The sequence below is a fragment of the Ambystoma mexicanum genome, chromosome 3q, assembly GCF_040938575.1.
Source record: "Ambystoma mexicanum isolate Mex_15411 chromosome 3q, UKY_AmexF1_1, whole genome shotgun sequence".
In the NCBI taxonomy this organism is placed as follows: Eukaryota; Metazoa; Chordata; class Amphibia; order Caudata; family Ambystomatidae; genus Ambystoma; species Ambystoma mexicanum.
Genome location: NC_090926.1, coordinates 857,641,558 through 857,665,978, shown reverse-complemented (window position 1 = coordinate 857,665,978; position 24,421 = coordinate 857,641,558). Strand labels below are relative to the sequence as shown.

Below are 24,421 nucleotides of genomic sequence, written 5' to 3'. Positions count from 1 at the left end.
AAAAACGGAGCGGATGGTTATATTAACTATTTCATTCATCAAATGGTGCCCCCAGTCATCTCGATGGCAGAACTAACAAAGTGCACGGCAGAGGATGCAACGTTATCCCTCATGACCTCCTCCATCCCAAAACGCAATGTGGAACTCTGCCAAATCTTCTATATGGAACATCAAGGTGTTCTATGGACCCGTGCTCAAGACCCTCGTCGGCTCCAAAGATGAGCTGTACATGACCCCTTCATCCCTGATACTAAAGGGGACGGAACAGTGCTGCCAGTATCCCTCCACTAACGCGTGGTCGACATTGTGCATAAAAACCATTGTGGCAACGAAACACATGCTCCGGAGGAATGTTCCCCCGGCATGGACAGGATGATCGAGACAACACTGAAATCATGCCACATATGCCTCTGCCTGCAACCCTCAGCCTTCTCCGAGCCCATTCACATGACACCACCCCTGGAAGAAGTATGGGAAGAGGTTGCGATTGACTTCTACGGCCCACTGAGATCGCACTGGAATATGTATTGGTAGTACTTGACGAATACTCAAGCTATCCCGAATCAGAAATAGTGTCGTCCATAGCCGCCACAGCAATAATTCCTGTGCTAGACTGAATATTCTTGGCATTCAGTCTCCCCAAAGTGGTAAAATCAGACAACGGTCACCCGTTCACCAGCAAAGACTTTTCACCACCTACATGGGTTTCCACCACCGGAATGTTACGCCACTGTGCCCCAGGCAAACGGGACTGTCGAGCCTTTCATGGCAAACGTCAAGAAGGCTATCTGCATAGCCAACATCACCCACATGCCTGTTGAACGATCACTATACCGGTTTCTGCGACATTATCGGAACACGCCACATGACTCCACATGTACGTGCCCGGCTGAACTGATGTTTGGTCGCCGGGTGCATTTGAGGTTGTCCCAAGAAAACCAACCCTCCGAGGAGAATGCAGATGAAGGCGAGGTGAGAAGGAGAGAAGCTCAAGCAAAAGACAAAAGGAAGGCATATGCAGACCCAACCAGGTGCGATAAACAGGCCTGAGGGTAGGAGACCATGTCTTTGTATGGCAGACCCAGTCACACAAGGACATCCGCCATTCAACCCTCTGCCCCTGACCATCACTCAAATGAAGGGATCCATGGTAACAGCTGAAAGTGCTGGATGGGTGGTGACGAGGAACAGCTCAGTTTTCAGGAAAGCACACAACGACAGACCTCAGCTCAGACACACATGGAGCGAGGATGAAAACTATGCAAGGGAGATATCAGGATACTCAGGAGATGAAGACGAATCGGATGAAGGGGAGCAAACGTAATGTGTTATTTATAACGCACTTAATACCCAAAGGTTTATAAGCGTGGACCCGGGAATCGAACCTGTGTTGTTCTGTGTCGTCTTGCTTCTAAGGCGAGCACATTGCCCCTGAGCTATCTCCCGAGACAAAGCCCCCTTGAAGGAGCACAAGGAAAAGAAAGTGCATCGCCCCAAGTCGAGAACAGACCATGTTGCACCATCCGGAAACCGAGACGATGGATCGAGGAAATAGGGTAGGACAATTTTATTTTGGGGGAGATGTAGCACTGCTACGTGATCCCCTGACTAGGGGACACGGTGGTGCGCAATGAATAGTCAGATGGCCAACGTTCATGTGGGCGCACAGAGCGTGCCAATAAAGGGTCCTAATCCAACCCACTTAGCGAGTGGCTGTGTCTTTGAGCGGCAGCTGCTGCTAGGCGCGCGCACCCTCTCCACCTAAGTGGAGACCTCACAAACACTTCCAGAAGCCAAAACTACTCGCTGAGCTAAAGCTTATTTTATTCTACTCACTTTCGCGTTTGCTTTCCCTTTGAATCTGTAGACGCAATCCAGACTGCTCAAGGTAAATGAGAGATTTATTTTTGCAAAAAACAAAGTGACTAATTTACATTTTTGATATGAAAGAGGCCATGGTAGTAAACTCGGAGACTTAAAAATATGTGACAGGTACATGTGCTTCTCTGTGCAAAATGGAACATGCATTGACATGTTCAGAAAACGGCTTATGATCTTATACTGCCATCTAGTGTCTATTTAAAAAGTTACATGCATTTATTCTTAGCTTCAGAGGCAGGAAGCGCGGCTATGATTACATCAATACTTCCTCCCTGCGACTCCGCCCCTCCCTAGAGGGGAGCAGAGTGACTTCTTGGCGTGGTGTCAGGAATTTGGTAGAAAAGTTATCATGTTTATTGCATGTTGCATGTTACTTACTTTCAATGATACTATGTGTAATGCGCGTACATGTTGGCACTATATGCAAACTGTGTTTTAGGACATTTTGCATTTTTCTGCACAGCACTTTGGTTTCTTTCTTTTGATGTTATAGTGTAAAGTTAATGGCGCCGTCTGATGCTGCATTTCGACACAGTAATCACCATTTGTACACTCCTTTGGGTTCATCATTGCGGTACTTAAGAGCCACTTGAAGATTTTGGTGGAACGTAGTTGGATCCTTTCCATGGAGCTATTTTATGCTGAGTCAGTGTTTGTGCTTCCACTAGAGAGAGACACTCTCAGTGGCGTTTAATATTAAAGCAATCGAGTGTAACAACAAAAGGGGAATGGTGAGTATTGTATTTATAAAACATGGAAGCCCGTAGTGTATTTATAAAGCTTGTACTTTATACCTTTGTGATATATGGTCAGGGACGGCATCCGAATCTCTCAACCGTATCAGTTGAAATGGGCCCCTGAGCTCTGGAGGGGGCCCCCAAGCAGCTGCGCTATGGTGGCAATCTACTACACAGAAACAAACTCCTTTCATTTGGAACATTAAACGTGTGCAACACACACATTACAGGCTGACTTTGCTGGCGCCCCCGGGCTATCATCTCCCTCTGGCTCTTTCTGGCAACCTTCTTAGCAGTGTGTTGCCTGTTTAGTTATGTTTCCTTGACATTAGCACCCTGCTGTTAAAGAGTGATTAATAACTTTTCAGCAGGCAGTGTTTCAGCTCTCTGGTGGTTGACTGTCCCAGGATGATCTACAGCTTTTGACTTTATTATAATTTAAACACCCCACAGGCGCCTCTGACTGCTTTTCCCAGCTGTGAGGCAAAGGTGGGCCTCCAACTGTAGGAACTCTGTGCTTGACCTAAGCATAGGCATGCTTTTAATATAGTAAAATGGTGCATTATTTTTAACATTTACTTTTCGGAAGGGAAACACCTAATTTTTTGCAATGGTTTAAAAAATGTGTGTCATTTATTTGAATATAACAGTGATTGCTTAACACAGTGTATGTATGCATTGATTAGAAAGAACTTCAGAGATAATGTGAATTGGCACTAATAAAACCAATGAGGTTTTGACTGTTTTGCATATTAAAGAGCATTTGGGGAAGATCAGAATGACCAAAGAGCTTTATATGTGTTATATATGTCTGTGAGAATCACTAAATACCCAAAGCACGCTGGGTTTGGTACACATTTCTTTTTTATGTATACAAACAAAAGTCACCCTAACAATAAAGCATTTGAAAATATCAAGCATATATACAAGTTTAGCCATCCAAAGCTTTAGCTCTCTGAATGGAATGACTGCTAACAGCTGAAAAAGATGTGCAGTTTTATGGATCAGCCAGACTCAGAGAAACACAAATGGCTTTGTTTATGTTTAAAAAATGACAACTGGTAAATTGAAAATAAACTGCAATAACACAATTGGCTTTATGTTTAAAAAATGAAACTAAACTGCAATAAAATGCTGCTCCTCTACCAATCTGCTTCCCTAGTCGGCCTTGCTGTAAATACATCTATGGAACATGATATTGAGATGGTCCCCCATCTGCCTTGACACATCTTCAGCCAGCCTTTGCACATGAAGACTCAGAATCTAGCGGCTCGGGTCTACTTTATGGTACGCATATTTCACCTATTCTGCATAAACTCCATTGGCTCCCGGTGGCTAAACGTATTGAATTCAAGTCTCTTTGTCATTCATCGTGCCATACATGGTTTGGGAGCTGAATTCCTTTAGGTTACATTTCAGCTTTTTGTCCCTACCCGGACACTTCACTCTTTGGACAGTTATCTCTTGGTGATTCCACGCTACTGGTCAGAACTGGCAGACATGCATTTTCGGTGGCTGCTGGCAAGCTGTGGAATACACTGCCACGTGATGTCCAAATTATAGTGAATCAGCTTATGTTTAGGCACGCTTTGAAAACCCTTTTATTTTGATGTACATTGCCATGGCCTAATTGTATTGAACTATCGGCGCCAAGATGCCCCTGGCGAATGCCTGCTTTACACATTTTATAACATAACATAACGTGATCTGCAGCAACTACACAGACAATGTTCTTACAATACAATTTAAATTGTAAACATCCATTTCAATAGACATGCAGTTTTTTGTTGTGGTGTCACATCTGACTTGTTATAAAGAAATCATTGACTAGCTTTCTGCAATAGATTACTACATCTGGTTGGTGACATTATAATGAGCCTTGCCAGCAGTAGCGAGCACATGTCAACACTTAATGGCCAATTGTGACGGATGCTTTGGGGGCTCAACTGTTTAGTTTCAAAGGGGCAGCATCTTCAAGCAAGGGAGGGGCATGGAACTTGATAAAGAAATGGGTGGTGTAAGAAGAGAGCACAGGGGCAAGGAAAGAGCTAGAATGATGGACAGAAGAAAGGAAAAAGCTCTATCTGCAGATATTGGTCCCCGTGGTTACCTATGGTCTTGAGGCATTGCTGAATATCAATTTAAGTTGGCTCCAAGTCATAGAAGGCAAATTTTGGAGGAGAATATTGGGCCTCCCTCAATGCATCCCCATGGCGATCCTTATATTGGAACTGGGGCTAATATCTTTAAAAGCAACAGTACTCAAAAGAAGAGCTGAGACACATCTGAAGATGAATAACCAACCTCAGAATTGCCTATTAAGATCTTTGCATCAAGAAACCTTTAGGGAGGTGACTACTTACCATCTAAACGTCCAAATGGAAAGCTTGTATAAAGAGATTGGATGGATTCCCGCACTGAGGGGCGACTATGACAAATCAATGAAAGGCCTGTCTAAACGGATAGACCTATGGGATTGGCTGGAGAACTATGATCATCTGAGCAAACTCACAAAATATCAATTTGTACGATATAGACTATATGTATATTTGAAACCACAGCCATACATGAACTTGAGTCCCTCTAGCAGGCATAGACGCTTTCTCCTTCTGCTGCGTCTCGATTGTCTCCCGGTGTTAGCCAATAAATGGATTGATAACCACCTGGATCCACTCGAGAGATACTGTTGTTTGTGTAAAAACATCTCTACTAACGAAACGGCCATACACCTGCTTACAGCTTGTCTGACTCTGGCCAAAACCTACGAACTATGCTACGGAAATCTGGTTCACAACATGGAGCATATGGAAGAACCTTGGTTTTGGTATCGTAGCTTAAACTCGACCTGTAAAAAAACTCAAATAGCTATGTATAGCATATGGTTGAGTGTCAAAAAATCCCTGAGCATTGCCATCTAGTATATGCAACACTGTAATGCAATAATAATCTACTGGGTTTAAGAAGGTCGGGCTCCTTAATATAATATGACTTGTAATTAACAACATCTTGGAGCCCTACCGGTGCACGATGTTTGACATCGAGAATCTGATATAAATGAAACTGAATCCTTGTGGTTGGGCAATGGGATCACTGTAACCCTGAGTAATGAAACGAAATATACCTTTGGTTTATGTACTGTATAGAAATTGTTGATGGATTCCCCTGCTTTCCGTTATAGTGCATCTGCATTCTTAAGTTAATTGATTTTCTTGTAAAATTTCATGGGCAGAACAATTAGCTTTTAATGAGGTCACCGCCTTCCCTATATTCTTTGACCCCACCCTGCCTTATTATATCTTATTTTATCTTATCTTTTAAATCTTGTTTTACTTTAACTTAGCTATTTTTTCTTTTTAACTTCCTCTTTCTTTTCTCGTTATGTATATATGAAATATGTATAAAGTTTATACTTAAACTGTATCACATTATTAAATTAAATATAGAAAGGAAAAAGTGAAGGGATGAAAAAAGAAATACATTATTCTATTTATAAATGCAATTTTTAAAATGCACTATTTTCCAGGGAGAGGAGATAACAAGCTGCAAATGCAATATAAATAAAATCAAAATTAAATTTAAAGCCAACAAAAATAAAATAAAATATACGTACAACAAGGTATGCCACTCTAACAGGGAGGCTTTTAACAACTTTGGAAAGCGCGACAGGTTCGTAGCACAATCGAAATCAGGGGCTAGATCATGTAGTGCTTGTATCTGTGCTAAACATTTACCAAAGGTACTGTTCACAAGTTTTGCTGCATAGGTAATACGTAATGGAGCAAACAGGTTTTTGTGGCTGTGTTTGCTGGATGACATAAAACAAACGGGTTTACTACATTTCCTTTCATGTTAAGTAGTAAATAAGAACAGTCTGCTTCATTTTTCCCCACTGCAAACAACTTTAGATATTACTAATTGGGGCAAAACCTGTTTGCTACATTCCTATTTGTTATATTCATTTGCTCCATTTCTTTCCTTTTTTTGCATAAGGGCAACGTTTTAGCTAATCTGTCCCTAGAAGGCAACGCATTCCACAGTCACGGAGCAGCAGTGGGGAAGGATCAATTAGAATAAGTAGCAAGTGGCGTGGACCTTGGCCACTCGCAACAACAGCTTCATGCCCAATGCTGGATCTATCAGGGCTTTGTATTATAGAGAGGCTTTCATGTGGAGGCATGACTTCAAATGCTTTGGTGTCATGCTCAGTCCTTGCCAGGCTTTAGTGTAGCTTTTTGTGCACTCCAGAATTGGCAGCGGTAGCGGCATGAAGTGGATCCTTGGAGGAGGAGAGGACAAGAACCCTGGGAAAAAGAGAGCCCCCACCTGTAACTTCCCCTCAGTCAGGGAGAGAGGGCCTGGTTAAGAGGGTGAAGAGTGGACCCTTCCATTTGAACAGTGCTGCAACTGTTCTACTGTGCTACTTTGCTACTGTGCTACTGCTACTGTGATATTCCACATAATTGCATGTGCTGCAGCAGGACTGGAGCCAGAACAGAACTCAGACCCCAGGCTCACACGGCTTTGGAAACACCAGCAAGGAGGTGCCCCACACAGGGCAGAGTGTCTCTGGTCATCTGGTAGGTCTGGTGACTGGGTTAGTAACAGGAGGATCCACCAGGGACTGGCTGTAGCATGTAGAGGAGGTGACTTTTGTGCCCCACATACACAGCCTGCAGAACGCACTGGAAGGGGGGATGTTCACCACTCTCTGTTGTTGACTTGACACCAGGGGTTTTAAGAAGTTATGGCTGCCATTTCTTTGCTTTCATGGTCTGAGGCCAAGACCGAGCACTCAGTAGCCTCAATAGAATCGGGATTAGGAGCGAAAGGGAGACATATTAAGGGGATAGAAGAGGTGGTGGGCGCAGCAGGTACCCATCTCTACTAGATATTGAAGTAGGACTCCATACACACAAATCCCAACTGTAGAATACCCTAGAGATCGAACATCAATGGGTGGATCAAATGGTGACAAGTAGCTTGAAGTGGACAATAACTTTCCGAGTGCAGCCAATGAGAGAGTCTTGGGTGTACCAGCTACAGTGGGCTCTGTTCACCTCTGTGCCACTAAACAATCTTGGCTAATACAGACACAGGTGGTGTGCATGCCTTATTAAAGGCTTTCAGGCTCCTGTTGAGGAGATTGAAAAGGTCTACTGGTGTCCCAAGGGAGTGCATCGCCATTAGTCCTCAGCTCCTCGCCGCCCACCCCGCCACCCCGCCACCGTAATGATGAGCCACTGTGTATGTGTGCACGGAACAAAGCATTAGCAACGGAGAGTCAAAATGATTTCCTTATTTCAGATTTCAGTACGGCCTCAGAGAACAAGAGGCGTACCATTTTGGACAATCGCTACACACTGCTGGATGTAAAAGTACCTGCCTTGCTATGGTTTCCAGCAATTCCCAAGGAGGTCTACAAAGAAGAGTTGATTATTTTTGTGGAGCCAGAGATACTGTGGAGGGTTGAGCAGGACTATGGTTTGGAGACTGTAGAACCCACAACTGGCAATAGGAGTGGATGTGCACTTTCCTTTGCATGTCCCTCCCCCTTTAGTTGATACTGTTCCAGGTGGACTTACTTGGGGACTTGACCCAATTGCCCTTAGCAATAATGAGAGGTGGAGTGAGTGCCGGGTTATTTGGCTGCCTTCGAATGTAAACTTAGATGTGTTATTGTTTTCTGATGGGTAAATACCATGCTTTATTTGTCTGCTCTCCTGTATTGGTGCTTCCAATTTGAACTACCCTGGCTTTTCCTATTCCTTATTCCACTGCTGTTGTGTTATTCCATGCCCCCTCTCCATCACCAATGGAAAACATTGACTGCTACATCTCCATTATGCGATTGTAGTTCTAGTTTATCTCTTTTCTGTTTGATATCTGCCTACTAATAAGTTATAGGACAAGTATAAGTATCTGGTCTATGTTTGGGAACATGAAGTCTGTGTGCATGCTTGCTTTCTGTTGTCCTTGTACCAAATGCAACGTCCAGCTTTGCAGCCAAAGAAATACCCTGGAATCTTATGAGGGCTTTAAAATGCACAGAACCCAGTTGAAATGGACACAGCAAGTGCGGAAAAAAAACAGTGCAAAGAAAAAAGAATAGGAGGGATCTTGTTGCCTCTTGAATCTGGCGAGCAGCCGAATATAAAATACATGTTACTTGTACCATGGTAAAGGTGGGTAAACTCACCAAAACAACATAACACCCATCTAGTCTGGACTGCACCAAACTCAAAGAAAATCAGAAGGAAGGATAAAAGGTTTTGTCTGCTTCAACAAACACAATGGGTAGCAACAGTATTGAGCCAAATTGGCCATGTGAGATTTTTTTCTTTAGAGCCAAATCAAAAGTCAAACCAAGAAATTAGCCTTCAGGGACAAGTATCAGAGAAATTCCAATTGAAATAGGAGCACAGGGCCAGGAATGAACAGGGAGTGCAGAATATGAAGAAGTGAATAGTAGACATGTAATTTTAAGGAAACTCAATTTAAGGAGAGTTAAGACATCCAATTATACATGGAGCCAAGAACATTGAAGGATATCGACTCAGGAAAAGACACCCAACTATAAAATTGGGTTAAAAAATAAAAGGGCAAAACACCCAAAAAATCAGGCACTACTCAAAAAAGAGGAACCATAAGGCAAATGTTTGATAGGAAATACTATCACCAACTCAGAGGGAAAGCCATGGGTGCCATATTTGCAGCACAATTGCAAACCTAACCATGGGATGGTGGAAAGAATATGTTGACGGGTCTGAAGCCAATGCAGAGTTCATTGATAAAGTTGTGTAATTTGGCTGAGGTACATTGATGACCTGCTTATTATCGGGAACAGAGAAGCCAAACATTGAAAGGATGTGTCAGTCACCTGAATCGAAATGACTTCAACACGAGATTTACTGAATTACACAGCAAAGAGTCTAATGACTGCTTTGATGTTATCATTAGACAGAAGGATGGTGTGTTAAATGTTGATCTGTATAGCAAACTCACCAGTTCCCAAGGTCAGCACACTGCAATTCAGCTACCTGACCAGCTACAGGGAGGTAATGGCCAGATTAATTAATCTTTTATAACCCACTTAATACCAGAGACCAGTCTCTGAGCACGGCACCAGGATTCAAACCTGTGTTGTTCTGCGTTGTCTTGCTTCCAAGACAAACACATTGCCCCCGAGTTATCCTTAAAGCCTGATTACCTATCAGTACTCCTCATTACTCATAGCCCTGCTCTTTGCATCACAGCGCTTACAACCCACCTCACCCTCCTCTCCTTATGCCTGGCCCTGGCACCCAAGGCTTGGTTAGGTACCAGTAGGATTGTGAACCCAGGGTGGATGCATGTAGCCCTGGCAGGAAACAGGAAAAAAAAGAAGGAAAGAACATTCAATGTTCTTGTCTGAGAGGTAGGGCCCTCCTCATATCTAAGGACTGTAACGAGGAAGAGTAGGACTGGGAGAAATGACGATTGCCAGGAACTAATCCATGCATCCCTTTTATTGCGCAGAGCATCCTACCCGTAGCCTGGGGATGCAAAAGAGGAACGAGACCAAGCCTTGCATAAAAGAATGACGTGAGGTATATTCATGTATTCACGCATCACACTGACAATGAATTACACTCTGCAGAATCCACACTTCCTCGTTTTTTCTTTCCTGCTGAGTCATGTGTTCAGCACTCCACATTAAGTCACAGAAAACTACCACACACCACTAAATACCCGTCAGGTTCAGAAATGTTGATTTTTACCTTTAGACAAACACATTGGAACAAAATTCACAGCCCCTACCAATGTTCCTTGCTGGGATATTTGCCCTACTCACAATTGCTAATGGCCCGCTGCAGCTGCTTGCTTGGCACCGCCCACAGAGGAGCATTAAGGAGGATGATTGGTTAGATGGATTTCCCAAAATGAAGGATATATGTCTTAAAGTTGCACCCCTTGCTCGCCCTCTTCCAAATGGTCAACCCGTCTTTATCGACATTTTACAAACGTGTCCCACCAATGGATTGTTTTATGCTAATATCCAGTGATGCAAAAAGCATCTGACATTTATTTGTATAAACTGTAAAGAATTGTAACATACTTTTGGAGTTTGGCAGAGCCATTTCATCCGTGAGTCAACACCGTAACGTTTCTCCTCTGTCGTACAATCAGTAGTGAAAACGAGCGCCTGTTTGTACGCTCCTCCTGTCGCAATGGGCAGCCGGCGTGTGCTGTGACAGTGCATACGATGAACGGGTCCCTTACCTGGTAATAGTAATCCACGTACTCTGCCTCGTAAGGCTCAGAGCCGCCATTTTCAACTCCCAGAACCTCCTTTATCAGCTCTTCGCAACCTGAGAGGGGAGGACAAATAAAACATGTGTTCATTTTTTTTTTAATATCGTATACTAGACATTTTATTTCAGGGAATCCTGCTAGTATACTGGAATTAGCTAAGCATAAAGCATTGGTAACTCATTAAAAAGCCAATAGGTTTTCGCTGCCATATTTCAAGTCGAGCATCAAATGCTCCCATACATTTCAAGCCATGACTTAAGAACGGCAGTGCGACCTGTTACATTACACGTGACAGAGCGCTCCTGAAATACAGAACAGTAACTCAAAGCACACACTGCTCTAATCAGCCTAGACAGCTCAACCTCTTTCCATGTAATTCACACAGAAACAGCCATTTGCAAGTAAAGCACATACGTTCACCTTTCAGCAAAGTACAAAGGAAGAAACATTTAAGATGACGTAATAATGACACAAAACTGAGGCGCACATGCATCTATACACGTGTCCCGTCTGCCGCTATCCAGGACAATACCTGTTTGCCCCACGTAGTGTTGCTAAAGCGACACAAAGGGCAAATACCTAAACAAAACAAAGAAAAAAGCATAGGAAAAATCGATCTGTTTTCCGTATATAGTACATAGATTCGTTCACCTAATGTGTGACATTGCATTATTAATAATTCGATTGATACCTTCATTAAACGTTTACCGAATGAAAAGTTTAAATTCCTGCTAGAGCCTTGATTCTCTATGTCGCCACTGGGTGGCATCATTTCCTTATCCATAACACTAGGAAATCTTTGGGCAATATTGTCCTCTTGTGCAAGTCCTCCGCAGTCGTGGAGCAATTTCAGAATCGGTCTGTGGGGTTCAGCTTCCACAGACTCCAAAGGGCCGTGTGGCGCATTTGGGTTCAGAAAAGTGGACATCATTTCAGCAAGCAGCGGGGCAGCATTGAGATGTCAACCTCCACCCTGCGGCTATTGCTGACTTTCCCAGTGGTGGAAGTGGACAAAAGCAACTAGTGGTACTCTGGCTGCATCCAAAGAGAAGGGAGTCGGGTGTCTGGACAGATGGCGGTGGGAGTGGGGATTTATTTATTTAACATTTATGAAGTGCTCATACAGCCCGCAGGCATCGAGGCGCTGTTACAGTAATTGTTTGTTTTTTCTCAGTTGTGTAATTGTGTTTTTTTTTTGTCTTTGTTGCGTATTTATAACGCGCTTAAACACCCAGAGGTTTTTAAGCGCGGACCGTGTCGTCTTGCTTCCAAGACGCGCACGCTGCCGCTGAGCTATCCTCCCGGGATTTGAGGGGAGGGTATATACAGGGGGGACCAGGATCACAAGCCTTATCTGAACAGTGAAGCAGGGATTTTAATCCACTCTGCAGATTTGACCACATAACTTCCAAGCTTTACTCGGCACAAATAGTTTGGATTTCAGGGCCTACAGTAATACTGTCTACTAGAGTTTACTTTAAAAAAAAAAGCACAAATGGCATAAGAAAGCCACATGTCAACATGTACATCCTTATAGCAACGTGTTAAGCCAAAAGAATATTATAGTGGTTTTGTTACATCCTGAATGGTAAACTACAAGCCCCAGAATGCAAGATAATGGCAACCTGAACAATCTAGTTGAACCCACTTTCAGTGATTTAAAACATGTAATAAAATAAGTTGTGTAAGAAACTCAGATAGATATGGAGAAACTATGCAGCAATCCTACAGTTCATTGTTTTTCATGATTTTGAAAACTTTTGATTAGTGACATAAAACAACTTAATTTTGTTGCATGTCGAGATAGTAGTCATCATGGATATAAGCAAATCTTTAAATGGGTGCTTTGTTTTGCTCACTTTAACTATCACAGGTGCTTTGTGAGTTAAAAATGTGCCATCATGCATATGAAAGGCTCTGCCACTGATGAAAGAAATGTGTTTGCAGCCTGAACGACGTGTGCGTGCGTGCGTGCGTGCGTGCGTGCGTGCCTCTCTGCTTCGCTGTGATGTGAACACTGCCAGTGTCCGGCCTAAGCCAATTCGATAACTGGCTCAGGAGAAAAAAAAAGCGTCCAAACGCGTTTCTTGAGCCTTTGAACCAAAGGCACGCTCTGTAAAAATGAAAACAAAGTAGTGGTACATCGTACCTATGATTTATATTACACTTTACCTCATGATTTCATGATTGATTCCTACACTGCTTCTCGCACAGAAGAGGTGGAAGAAAAGAGGTGGCCAACTAGCCACCATGACACGTCGCTTGTGATTGCGACAGAAGCCGCATCAGAACCTGTAGAACTTTACTTAGCCTGCACTCGGCCTGAGGCATTAAGTAGGGGATTGTTGGGAAAAGGGTGTGTATGACTTTCACCACATGTGAGCCGATAAGAGGGAGCCAAATCATCCTAGGGCCACTAAACCTTGCCCAGTGAAGGTCCACCTTTCTAAAATGCGTTATTCAAGCCAATACTTGCAATTGAAGTGTAAGCATTGTATAGTCATTGGTATCAAAACCACAGCTTGTCAAACCATCTGACAGAGCTATTATATTCCAGAAAGTGACATCATATGACAGGTATTGCCAGCATACATCAGGAAATGCTATTGGAACCTTTACACCCACATCATTTCCTGGTTTCTCCATCAAAATCACAGGTGCCCGTATCTTGACAGGTTTTGCCATTAATGCCGCTGGTCACCAGATCAGGCCCCGCCAATCAGTTACTCCGCTCACCACCAGTTTTCACACCTTCCAGGTAGCTTCTAAAGTACTCCAGGCCAGCTCCAGGCAGAATGCATTGAGGAGGCTGCTGTCATGTTCAACAACCTTGATGCCCTATTTATCACTGAAACATGGTTTAACCCACCCCCCCCTGTTTTCAATGTCCTCCGACCCTCAGGCTACTGCAGCCAACATGCTGACTAGCCAGGAAGGGCAGGAGGCAGAGTGCAATCATTCACAGGAGTGATTGGCCTTGCTCCATCATCCCTTCTGCCATAACAAACTCGGTCAAATCACTCACCTTCCGGTTGCCTCTCCCTAGGTCTCCATCACCTTTCACCTCATCTACACTCATAAGAGTGACTCTTTTATTGCTGACATCTCCAACTTACTCTCCTCTGTCAAACTAGCACACACTAAAAATGTCTTTTTCTGAGATTTTAACACCCCTGAGTCTCACAGTGACAACCACATTCAAAACACCCTTTTTGCCCTTACCGGATCCATGGACTTTAAGTAAACTGGGCTCTCCCCCACACACAATGGCAACACCCTAGACTTAGTCTTTAAATCATGCCCTCTCATCACTTGCACAGACCCTCTCCCACTCAACTGGACTAACCACGCTGGCATCTCACTGTCAATCATCCTCTTGCCCATGGCCCACAAAGGTCTGCACTGCTCACTCAAAACCTTCCCGGTCAAGCTAGAAGCAAACTTTGCAGGTGTCCCCATGACAGGGAATGCCTTGGTCCTCCTACAATTACTGAACAATTCAGATATGAATATGGTGGACACTCATGCCCCCATAAAAACGACCCAGGATAAAACCAAACAATTCACCACCAATCTCATCCCTGACAAATGCTTTATCAGAACCCCAGAGAAATAGTGGCACAAAAATCATACCCCTGGAGATTTCACCAACCTCAAATCTCTCTGCGCCACCTGTAGAATTCTGATTACCAGAGGCTAAAGCTGTTTACTACTCCACCACCATTGCAGCAGCCTCTAACAGGAACAAAGCACTTTTTGAAGTAGTAAAGCATTGCACCAAACCCTCACCCGACCCTGAGGTGCAAGCAATGCAGCAAAAATGCGACAGAATCAACAACAATTCTATTGAAAATTTCCAAAATCTGACTGATCATCGAATCAAACTCCCATAGCATTTCCCCCCCTACATTCCAGCACTCACACTAACCCCCTGGACTGAATTATCTCCTCTCTCTCCACCAGACCTCCTAAAATTAATCTCCTCTCTCAAACGTACTCCCTACTCTGATGAAATCATCCTGGACTCATCATTAACCAATTGATGGGCCCAGAGCTCAATGCACTACTCAGCATCATTAATGCCTCCCTCACTGAAGGGTCATTTCCACACACCCTCAAGACTGGTCTAATATGACCTCTTTCGAAAAGAAACATCCCCAGACCCAGACGGCCTGGCCTAGTACCAGCCCATTACAAACCTCCCCTTTATTGGCAAAATATTGGGAAAAGTAGTCGCTACACAGCTACTTGCCAGAATCAGTCAACCACAACCTCTAAACGACTATTAGTCGGGGTTCCGTCGCGTAGATGATGCCCTCCAAATTATGGAGCAGGGCGACGCATGCCTCCTTGACCTCTCTGCTGCTTTTAACACAGTAGACCACTGTACCCTCCTCTGCCTCCTCACAGACAGGATAGGATTCTCTGGCACTGTCCTGAATTGGTTTACCGCCTACCTCTAGGGTAGACACTGGGCCATCCAGATAAACACGTTGCATTCTAACCGACTCCAGGCCTCCTGCGGAGTCCCTATTGGCTGCATCCTGTCAACGGTCATATTTAGTCCTTACTTGAGCCTCTGGGAACACTCCTCAAAGACCCTGATGCAGCCATCCACCAATACGTGAATGATACTCAGTTATACATGAGAATAAACAGCCCACAAGACATCAGACATCTCTGCGATTAGCTAACCATCATCCAGTCCTGGATGTCAAATGCCTACCTCAAACGTAACATAGCCAAGAACAAATTAATTCTCATCGGCCCACTCTAAACAACTTGTCCAACAATGTCTCAGTGATATGTGCTTGGAAGGATTTACTATACAACTCTCAGATTCAGTAAAATCCTTAGGCTTCATTATCGAAAGCAGCCTGTCCTTCTAAAAACACATAGCCAAGAAGTGCCTAAACAGCCTGGCTCCAAATACCCACCATTCGCAAAATCAAACCCTTCATCCCGTCACAGCACTCCCAGCCCATAGTGCAGGTCCTTCTGGTCTAGCTCATAGATGGGGGAAATGACCTCCTCACAGGGCTACAGATGCTCACTTTCCTCCCCTAAAAGCAGTCCACCATGATGCATCACGTCTCATTAATGGTGTGCGAACATTTGACTGAATCACCCCATCCTATGCAAACTACATTGGCTTCCTCTACGGCACAGGTTAATGTTCAAGACTGCATGTATCATCTACAAAGTAGTCACAGGTAGCACACCAGAGTACCTGAATGCTAAGCTCCACATATCTGGTGGCACACACTACTTGCACAGCAAATCGACCAACCAGCTCAAATCACAACTAGTCTGCAAAGAGATTACCTGAAAACAATCCTTCTCTTGTCATGCAGCACTCCTCTGGAATTTGATCCCAGTATCTGCTCGGAATGCCTCCACAAATCTTCAAGTTCGCAAATCTCTCAAAATGTGGCTTTTTCAACAGCACCTGGCCATGTGTTAATCCCAATGGACACACAGAACAAAACACACAGTATTCCACTACTGTTAAAAGGTGGCAGCCAAAATGCTGTCTATGCAAACCTGTACAGCACACCACTCCTCTCAAGCTAGCTCAGCACTTTAAAAAATAAAAAATAAAAATAAATAATGCTCCAGGTATCTGCACTATTACCATCCACTGTCCAGCTACTCATGCCATTGCCAAGTGCACGTGAAGTTAGCAAAGCAGTGACATGTTTCACTATTCCCAGGTACAGTACCAGATCCCATTAAACCCACTTTACAAAGTAAATCTGCCTACACCCAGTTAGAAATTAGTGTCACTATCAATTATTGCAGTGCTGGGTGGTATGTGCGTGTGTGTGGGTGTTCATATGTGTGGTGCAGTGTTAGTGAAGGGTCTACGTGCAGTAGTATGTAAATGCTAGGGTGGTTTGTGTGTGCAGTGCTTGAGGCGATAGGTGTACAGCGGTAAAATGGCGTGTTGGTAGTGCTAGAGTCGGCACTGAGCCACACAGATTTTGGAAATCACAGAGGAAGTAACCTGCGACCCCCGGGAAGAACGAGAGCCATGACCGAACAGCGAACAAGGTAACGGGAACAGCAGGAAGACCGAGGGGTCAGGAAGCCAAACCAAGGAGCAAGAGTGCACCAGGAGTTATTTACCTCATCACAGTGGTGACAGCCCGAACCATACCATTGAGCCAGAGTGCACCAGGAGTTATCTGCCATTTCACAGTGGCCCGCCAAACACCACTGCTCAAGCAGAAATATAGGGAGTCATCTCCCTTGTCGCAGTGGTCAGCCAAACACCACTGCTCAAGCAGAGTGTATCGGGAATCATCTCCCTCGTCACAGTGGTCAGCCAAACACCACTGCTCAAGCAGGGTGTATTGGGATTCATCTCCCTCGTCATAGTGGTCAGTCAAACACCTTTGCCCAAGCTGATAGTATAGGGAGTCATCTGCCTCGTTGCAGTGGTCAGCCAAACACCACTGTTCATGCAGAGTGTATTGGGAATCATCTCCCTCGTCACAGTGGTCAGCCAAATACCACTGCTCAAGCAAAGTGTATTGGGAATCATCTCCCTCGTCACAGTGGTCAGCCAAACACCACTGCTCAAGCAAAGTGTTCGAGGATATATGGAGCCGATTCCTTGAGATTAACTTGGAGTGATTCTTGGCTGGTGTTTCAGCAGAAAGTTCCGGAGTGTTACATTTTGTGGCGCGTTTTTCTCTTTCTTTCTCATCGTTTCCCTCATTGCCCTTTTTCTTCTGGTTTGTTATTATGTAATCTTTGACTGTGCTGTTATTATATTAAGACAAAAACAAAAAAAGAATCATCTCCATAGTCACAGTGGTCAGTTAAACACCACTTCTCAAGCAGACTGGTTTGGGAGTCACCTCCCTCACTGCAGTAGTGTATCTAATACTGTTGCCCAAGTAGAGTGGAAAGGGAGACATCTCAGAGTGGTAAATGGAAGCCAAATAAGGCTAAGAGATGTTCTACTTCCTGGAAGGAATCAAAGAGACTAAGCCAAGTTTTCTGCAAGAGTGCTTAAAGAGCACAGTGGATAACTTTCATAGAAGGACCACGAGAAGGTCCTTTGTGATGGAACATTGACAAAAATGCTTCTACTATAAGAGTCGTTCTCCGGGTGAAGGAAACACAAACTTCACTTTAGTTAAAGACTTATGTTTATAGTGTTAGGGTTAGATTAGCTGGGTACTGACAGGGGATGGAGAACATTTAATCTTGACTGACATTCTGACAACTCACCAAAGGTTTCCTAGGTTGAGGCAGGGCAAGCCCCTTAGAAGTAGGGCGATATAGGGTTCTTTTTTGATTTAATACACGTTTGTAGCCCACAGATGACCCCTCCTTGTCAGTGTTCTTCTTCTACACCCTCACAAAACATACCGTAGGCGATATGTTTTGGGAAGAGACAGTTGCATATCCATCTCGACGCAGCCTGTTGCCCACCATGCACATGCATGTTTAAGCTTGGCATAGGAAACGTAGACAATCACGTGTTTGAGAATTGGATTTTGAACATTGATCAGGCTGTAGGTCACAGTTCCAGTATTGAACTCTAAAAGGATGGTCAGACTGAAGCATAGCAAGCCATTTCTTGGGCGGATCCCATAGGGAGATTGGTGGTGGAACAGTCATCCACGTGTTGGGCTTGAGCCTATTGAAGGCCAATAATTAGGGGGAACAATAGGACGTTTTAGGCTTTTGACTTGTGAAGGCTGATGTGAAAAGTATATTGCCAAAGTATATTGAGATGGCTCTAACGGGAGTTCATTTACATAATCCAGCCTTTGTATATCCTTCTCAACCTGGACTGCAGCTAACTTGTCTGAGGGCAGCATGCACAGCTTAATTCAAAACAGGGGCACATAGTCTGCTAAACAGATTACAGGTTGAGGTTGTTGTAGACATGATGGTGTCATTTTAATAAATTGAGTGCCCACCCATATTTATTTGGGTGTGCTGGGTAGTTCTACCTGCCACCTTATGGTTGCTTCAAGGTGCTTGGACAGAAAACACTAATGCTAAACAACATAATGAAACATCACATAATATAACCTGGCCTAACATGTGGTGAACTAGTAACTGAGCCACTCCACTGCAATATGAGAGAACCAAATTAGAGGTGAGGTTGTAAAATAATGCACAGCAGGGAATGAGGGTATGGCACCTTAAGTGCAGGCTTTAAGGCCTCCCTACAACGTAAGAAGACATTTCAAATATGACTTAACATGGCATGACATAACAGGAGCTTGCAGACATCTATGTGTTCGATGGAGCAAGAAAGCAGAGTGAAATTTAAATACCCTGCATGCATGCACAAACATCTCGCACAACCAAAAGCAACATTTACATCTAGTCACCATCAGAGGCCAACCTGTAAATAATCGTTCAGCTATCAGAGTAAACATTGGAGGAGCTATGCAAGATACCTTCAATTTAAGACCATGTGACTAGCGGAATTCAAGGTGGTCTATGCAGTATCAGTGCTATAAAGAGATCAGGAGGATTTCTCTTTAACTGGCAAGTGACTGCATTTTGTAGTAGTGGAGGCATTGAAATTTAGTGTTTGGGTAATTCCAGATCAAATCTGTTTGAATAATACATTCTTAACAATAACAATAGCCACAATAATCTGGATTATTTGAAAAAAGTAAACCTTCTAATGGGCCGAAGATGCAAAAAACTGTTTGTACTACATGGGTGGTTTGTTTATTGAAGGAGGAATTGATGTCCAACAACAATTTTAGGTTTTTGATGAGGCAATGTTCCCCGGGAGGGTCAGCCTGTCGCCGAGGGGCATATCGCCATTAGCACCCATGTAGTTATCTACACGGGTGCTAATGGTGTCTTAAAAACAAAAACCTACCTTCATCCCACGGCTCGGCCTCACGTAATGCTGCTTGTCAGTGAAGTCCATTTGAGTTGTTTATGACTCGAACATCATCAATTTGAAAATAGAGTTCACGCACAAGCAGCACTGCCTGGCGGTGGGCCGCGGGATAAAGGTACGTTTCTTGGAGAGAAAACAATACACCAGGAAACTACATGAGTGCTAAGTGTTGAAGGGGGCACTGGCTCCCCAGGCAGATCAGAACGCACGATTGTACCATTCAGTACAGCCCACATTTCAAGCCTCCTGATTGGCCAGTGCCCCCACCCACAGTGCTAATAATGATTAATGGTGTTGAAGAGACACCTGAGTTAGTGGGTCAAATAGAGTGGATATTCTATGGGGGAACATTTAACTATGACCAAAATCTCTGGCTTCTTAGTGTTCCCTTTTAATCTTTCTTCATCATCCAGGCATCAGTGAGACACTCTTGTAAGGTGCGGTCAGATTGATTTAACTGTGATATCATCTTTGTATCATACATATTATAATACAAATGAAATCCATATAATGCGCGGGCAGAGCCAATGGTCATAGGTAGAGAAAGACCAAAAGTGGCAAATGAGCAGAGTCCTAGGGGAACCTCACATTTCACGGCTCTGGGTTGAGAAGTAATGGGAGGAACAGATACCACTTGCACCCCATCTTCCAAGAACGATGAGATACTGTTTTGGAGCAAACCACCCAGACCAGTCTCTTGAAGCAATTAACTGTGCATAAATGATCTATCAAATTCAGGATTGATCTTCGGGGACTGGCTTTTCCCGAATCACTGCAAAAAGAGCTTTAACTGGTATTTTATTTGACGTTATAAAATATGGCCCACCTTTTATCATGCACCACATGCTTCCATTGCAAACGAATTATTCCGCAATGTTATATAATGTTATATGGCATTTGCTTAGGGCCTACTGTCACTGGTATGGCCTCAAAGTGCTGTGGGGAGGAACGCTGTTTGGAGGACCGTGGTCCGAGATGTGAGATGTGAAGGAAGGATTCTAAAATGCATGTCTGTGTTTTTAGCCTGCACGGAGGTAGGTAGAGAGTGGCTAGGTCACCAATATTATAAAATGTGTGTGTACCTTTTTTAGCCAGCCCTGTGGGGAGTGGCTGGGGCCATAGAAGCAGCCCATAGAAATCGGAAGAGACGATGATTGCCATGACGGACTGTCCTGGCAGAAGTAGAGTCAAGAAGACTGCATTTCATTCTGTCGGACTCAGTTGCATTCTATTGGAAGTAGTGATGTGTGTTGGGCGGGTGAAGTTGAGCAGTGTTTATTATAGATGTATGGGGGTGAGTGGCTATGGCTTGGAAGGGGTGCAGGTGCGTTCCATTGTGATGGAGTGGTAGACGTTACAGAGAAGCAAGGTTGAGACCTACTTGGAGCAATGCCTTTGACAGAGGTTCTCTTATCGGCTGACTGAATGTATTTCTTTCAGTGGACAAAATTGTCTTGTCAATACATCAGGTGCCCCCGCATTCCTGTCCAGAGGGAGGGGGAAGGTAATACTTCCCCTAGGAGATGCACTAAGTCTGTCAGCATGCTGCAGGGAAAAGCCAGGTTTTGAGGGCCTTCCTAAAGGCAAGGGGATCCTCTATGCGGCAGATGGTAAATGGGATTGAGTTTCAGGTGGTAGGTGCTTGGACTGAGAAAGACGAGGCCCCTAATCTGGTTGATTTTGCCACTGAGATGACAAGGAGGAGTGCTATGGCTGATCTCAGGTTTCGGGTGGGCCTGTAGTGTGTACGTTTGTGGTGTAGATATTGTGATCTAGTGTTGTGGGGAGCTCGGTGGGTGATGCACATTGATATGATACTTTATTTGTATCGCGCTCATACACAAGTGTTTCAGAGCGTGACGAGGCAAGGAGGGGACCAGGGGAGAACAAAACAATGATCTTACTAGGACAGTGATATTGAGAACGGGCAAGTGCAGGGGAGAGGGAAGGGGGAAGTGCAGGGTGGACGGGAGAAGTGGAAAAGTGCTGAGCAAAGGCTAAAAACAACATGTGGTAGTGCAGCCAGCAGGGTAGCAAGTGCTAGGTTTAAGGCACAGACAGGTGGTGTCTGATAAGTGCAGGATAAGGGGACTGTAGGGTTACAGATACAGACCCAAGCGCAAAGGTTGTCAGGAGGCAGTGTGGGTGCGTGGCAGGGAGGGCATGTACCTGGGCCTAAAATCAGAGGGTATCCAGATGCGCAGTGCCTACACATTGCCATGAAGGTGGATCATTGCCCGATTGGCAGCCAGTGACAGATGGCAGGTGTGATTTGTTCTGTAGGGCTTAGCATAAGGCGGAGACTTGCTGCAGTGTTTTGTACCCGTTGGAGTATTCTTAGTTGTGATGCAGGGGCCCTCAGATATAGGGTGTTAGCATACTCTAAACATGATGATAGCAGAGACCCTGAAATGGAAGGTCAGGTAAGGAAAGCAGCAGCGGAAATGCGCAGGTGTAGGTAGGAACATCTTAGCCACAGAATTGATGTGGTGTGATAGTCAGGCCCGTGTCCATGATGCATCCATGTTCTTTTACTTAGATGAAGGTGGTGGGCCTAGACTCAGTCCCCGCTAGGTGTGTTGGGGAAGAGGTCAGTCTTCCTGCAGAGCAAGACCTCTGTTTTTCCTGGGTTGAGAAGGAGGTGGTTAGTAGTCATCCAGTGTTCGATTTCTGAGAGACATGATGCAAGATCGGGGGAGATGGAGGCAATGTCCTTTGGGAATTTGAAGACGATTTGGGTGTCTTCTGTGCCTTCTGTGAAGTTATATCAAGATAGGCAGTAGGATTGCATGGGTGTGGGGAGGGTGCTCAGGTAGAGGTTAAAGAGCAGAGGGGAGAGAGAGGCCCACTGAGTGCCACAGGGCAGTGAGTTGAGGAGAAAGGAGGCATGTGTATTATTTGAAATCTGTTGGAGAGGAAGGAGGTTATCCACTTCAAAGCTGCATCCCTGATGCTGAGTGAGAGTGGAGTCTGTCCTTGAGGGTGGGGTGGTCAATGGTGTTGAAGGCTGCAGAGAGGTCGAGTCGTGCAGCACAACCTTTCACATCTGAGTGCCTCTTAAGATCATCCCAGACTAAGACTAGGCATGGTTCAGTTCCTGTTAGGGGTCGGAAGCTGGATTGGGTGTGGTCAAGGAGTTGGGTGGATTCTGTGAAATAGCAGGGATTGCGGGGGACACCCCTGCAGCCTTCTGTAAAAATAAATAAATAATTAAAACGGGTGCTGCGTGGGTGTCCCCCGCAACACCCCGCTCACTATACTTTACGGTATAGTGAGCACAGGTTGCAGGGGGAACCCCTGTAGCCTTCTGTAAAAAGTAAATAAATTAAAAAATAAAAGGACCCTGCGGCACCAGTTCCCGATCACATAAGTGAAAAGGAACTGGCGCCGCAGGGACTCAGCGTGAAGAAGAAGGTAAGTGGGGTTTGTTTATGTTGGGGATGTGGGTTGGGGTGTGTTGAGGGTGTGGGTGGGGTGTGTGTCATGGGTGTGTTGTGGGTGTGGGTGGGGGTGTGGGTATGTACATGTGTTCGCATGAGAAAGGTATGAACTTTTGGTAGTTGGCACCTTTCTCATGCAAACTTTCCGGCCGCGGGACATTCAGCCGCCGTCGGATCATGTATATCCGTTAGATAGTAGCTTTAGAAATTCTGGGTGGTAGAGTGGGGAGAAGGAAGAGAAGAGTGGGAGGGTGGAAGGTTGTTCTGATGTCCTGGTCAAGGTCGATGGAGAGGGGGTGGTGAGCAATGCTATTTTAGTGACTATGGCAATGTTTCTTTCTAGGGCTATGTTGTGCAAGTGGTCTGAGAGTGAGTCACAGTGTGTTTTGTTGTGGGAGGGGGAGGAGGTGGTGGATGGTAGGGTGTTGAATTTGGATATGAGCTCATGAAGTTCCCTATAGGTGTTTGGGGTATTGGTGATTCTAGTCCAGTCATAGGATATTTTGGCGTTGCATATTTCTGCATTGTAACGTTTGATCTGGCAGGTGTAGGCAGACCAGACGGTTATGAGTCTGCATGCCATCTGCATTCTAGCAGGTGGTTCTGGGATTTGAGAGTTTTGAGGGCTGTGGTGAACCATCTAGAAGACAGAAATGTGTCTGCTAGAGAAGGATATAACTGGGGTGAGTGTTTCTGAGAGCCAGAGATCAAAGTGGCGAATGGAGATCTGGCTCAAACGGAGTGGGTGTGAAGGTCAGGGAGAGAAGTAGGGAATCTGCCAGGTCAGAGGTTGCTTTGACATTGTTCCACAGAGGAGAGTAGCTAGGTGGCTCCAGTGCTTCCAGGGACATGGAGGGTCTACAATTAAAAGAGTGAAAAGAGTGAACAGGATGGCTGAGTAGTCCATCCAGACGAGTGGGCGAAGTGGCAATGTGGGGATGTGGTCTGGAGAGCTGAAGATTGCATCTAGGATGTGGCCTGCAGAGTGTGTAGCCCTGAGACTAGTTGTGATAGATATAGGGTTTTCAGGTTGTCCAGCAGGGATCGTGTCATGGGGTTATGTGGGATGTCGAACCAGATTTTGAATCCCCTAGTATTGTGACTAGTGGTTGGGAGACCAAGATGGCTTCTATAGAGTCGCTAAGGGTTTCTGCAAAGATTCTATTGTACCCCAGGGGTCT

At 44.7% G+C, this 24,421-nt stretch overlaps 1 protein-coding gene across 1 annotated transcript in view; it reads right to left on the bottom strand.

Moving 5' to 3' along the window:
- RAB11FIP4 (RAB11 family interacting protein 4) overlaps positions 1-24,421 on the bottom strand; it is a 1,742,713-nt gene that overhangs the window by 858,197 nt on the left and 860,095 nt on the right. Inside the window, exon 3 of the mRNA XM_069654951.1 lies at positions 10,878-10,966. Within this exon, the coding sequence (XP_069511052.1) occupies positions 10,878-10,966 (89 nt within the window). The remainder of the gene's footprint in view (positions 1-10,877; positions 10,967-24,421) is intronic.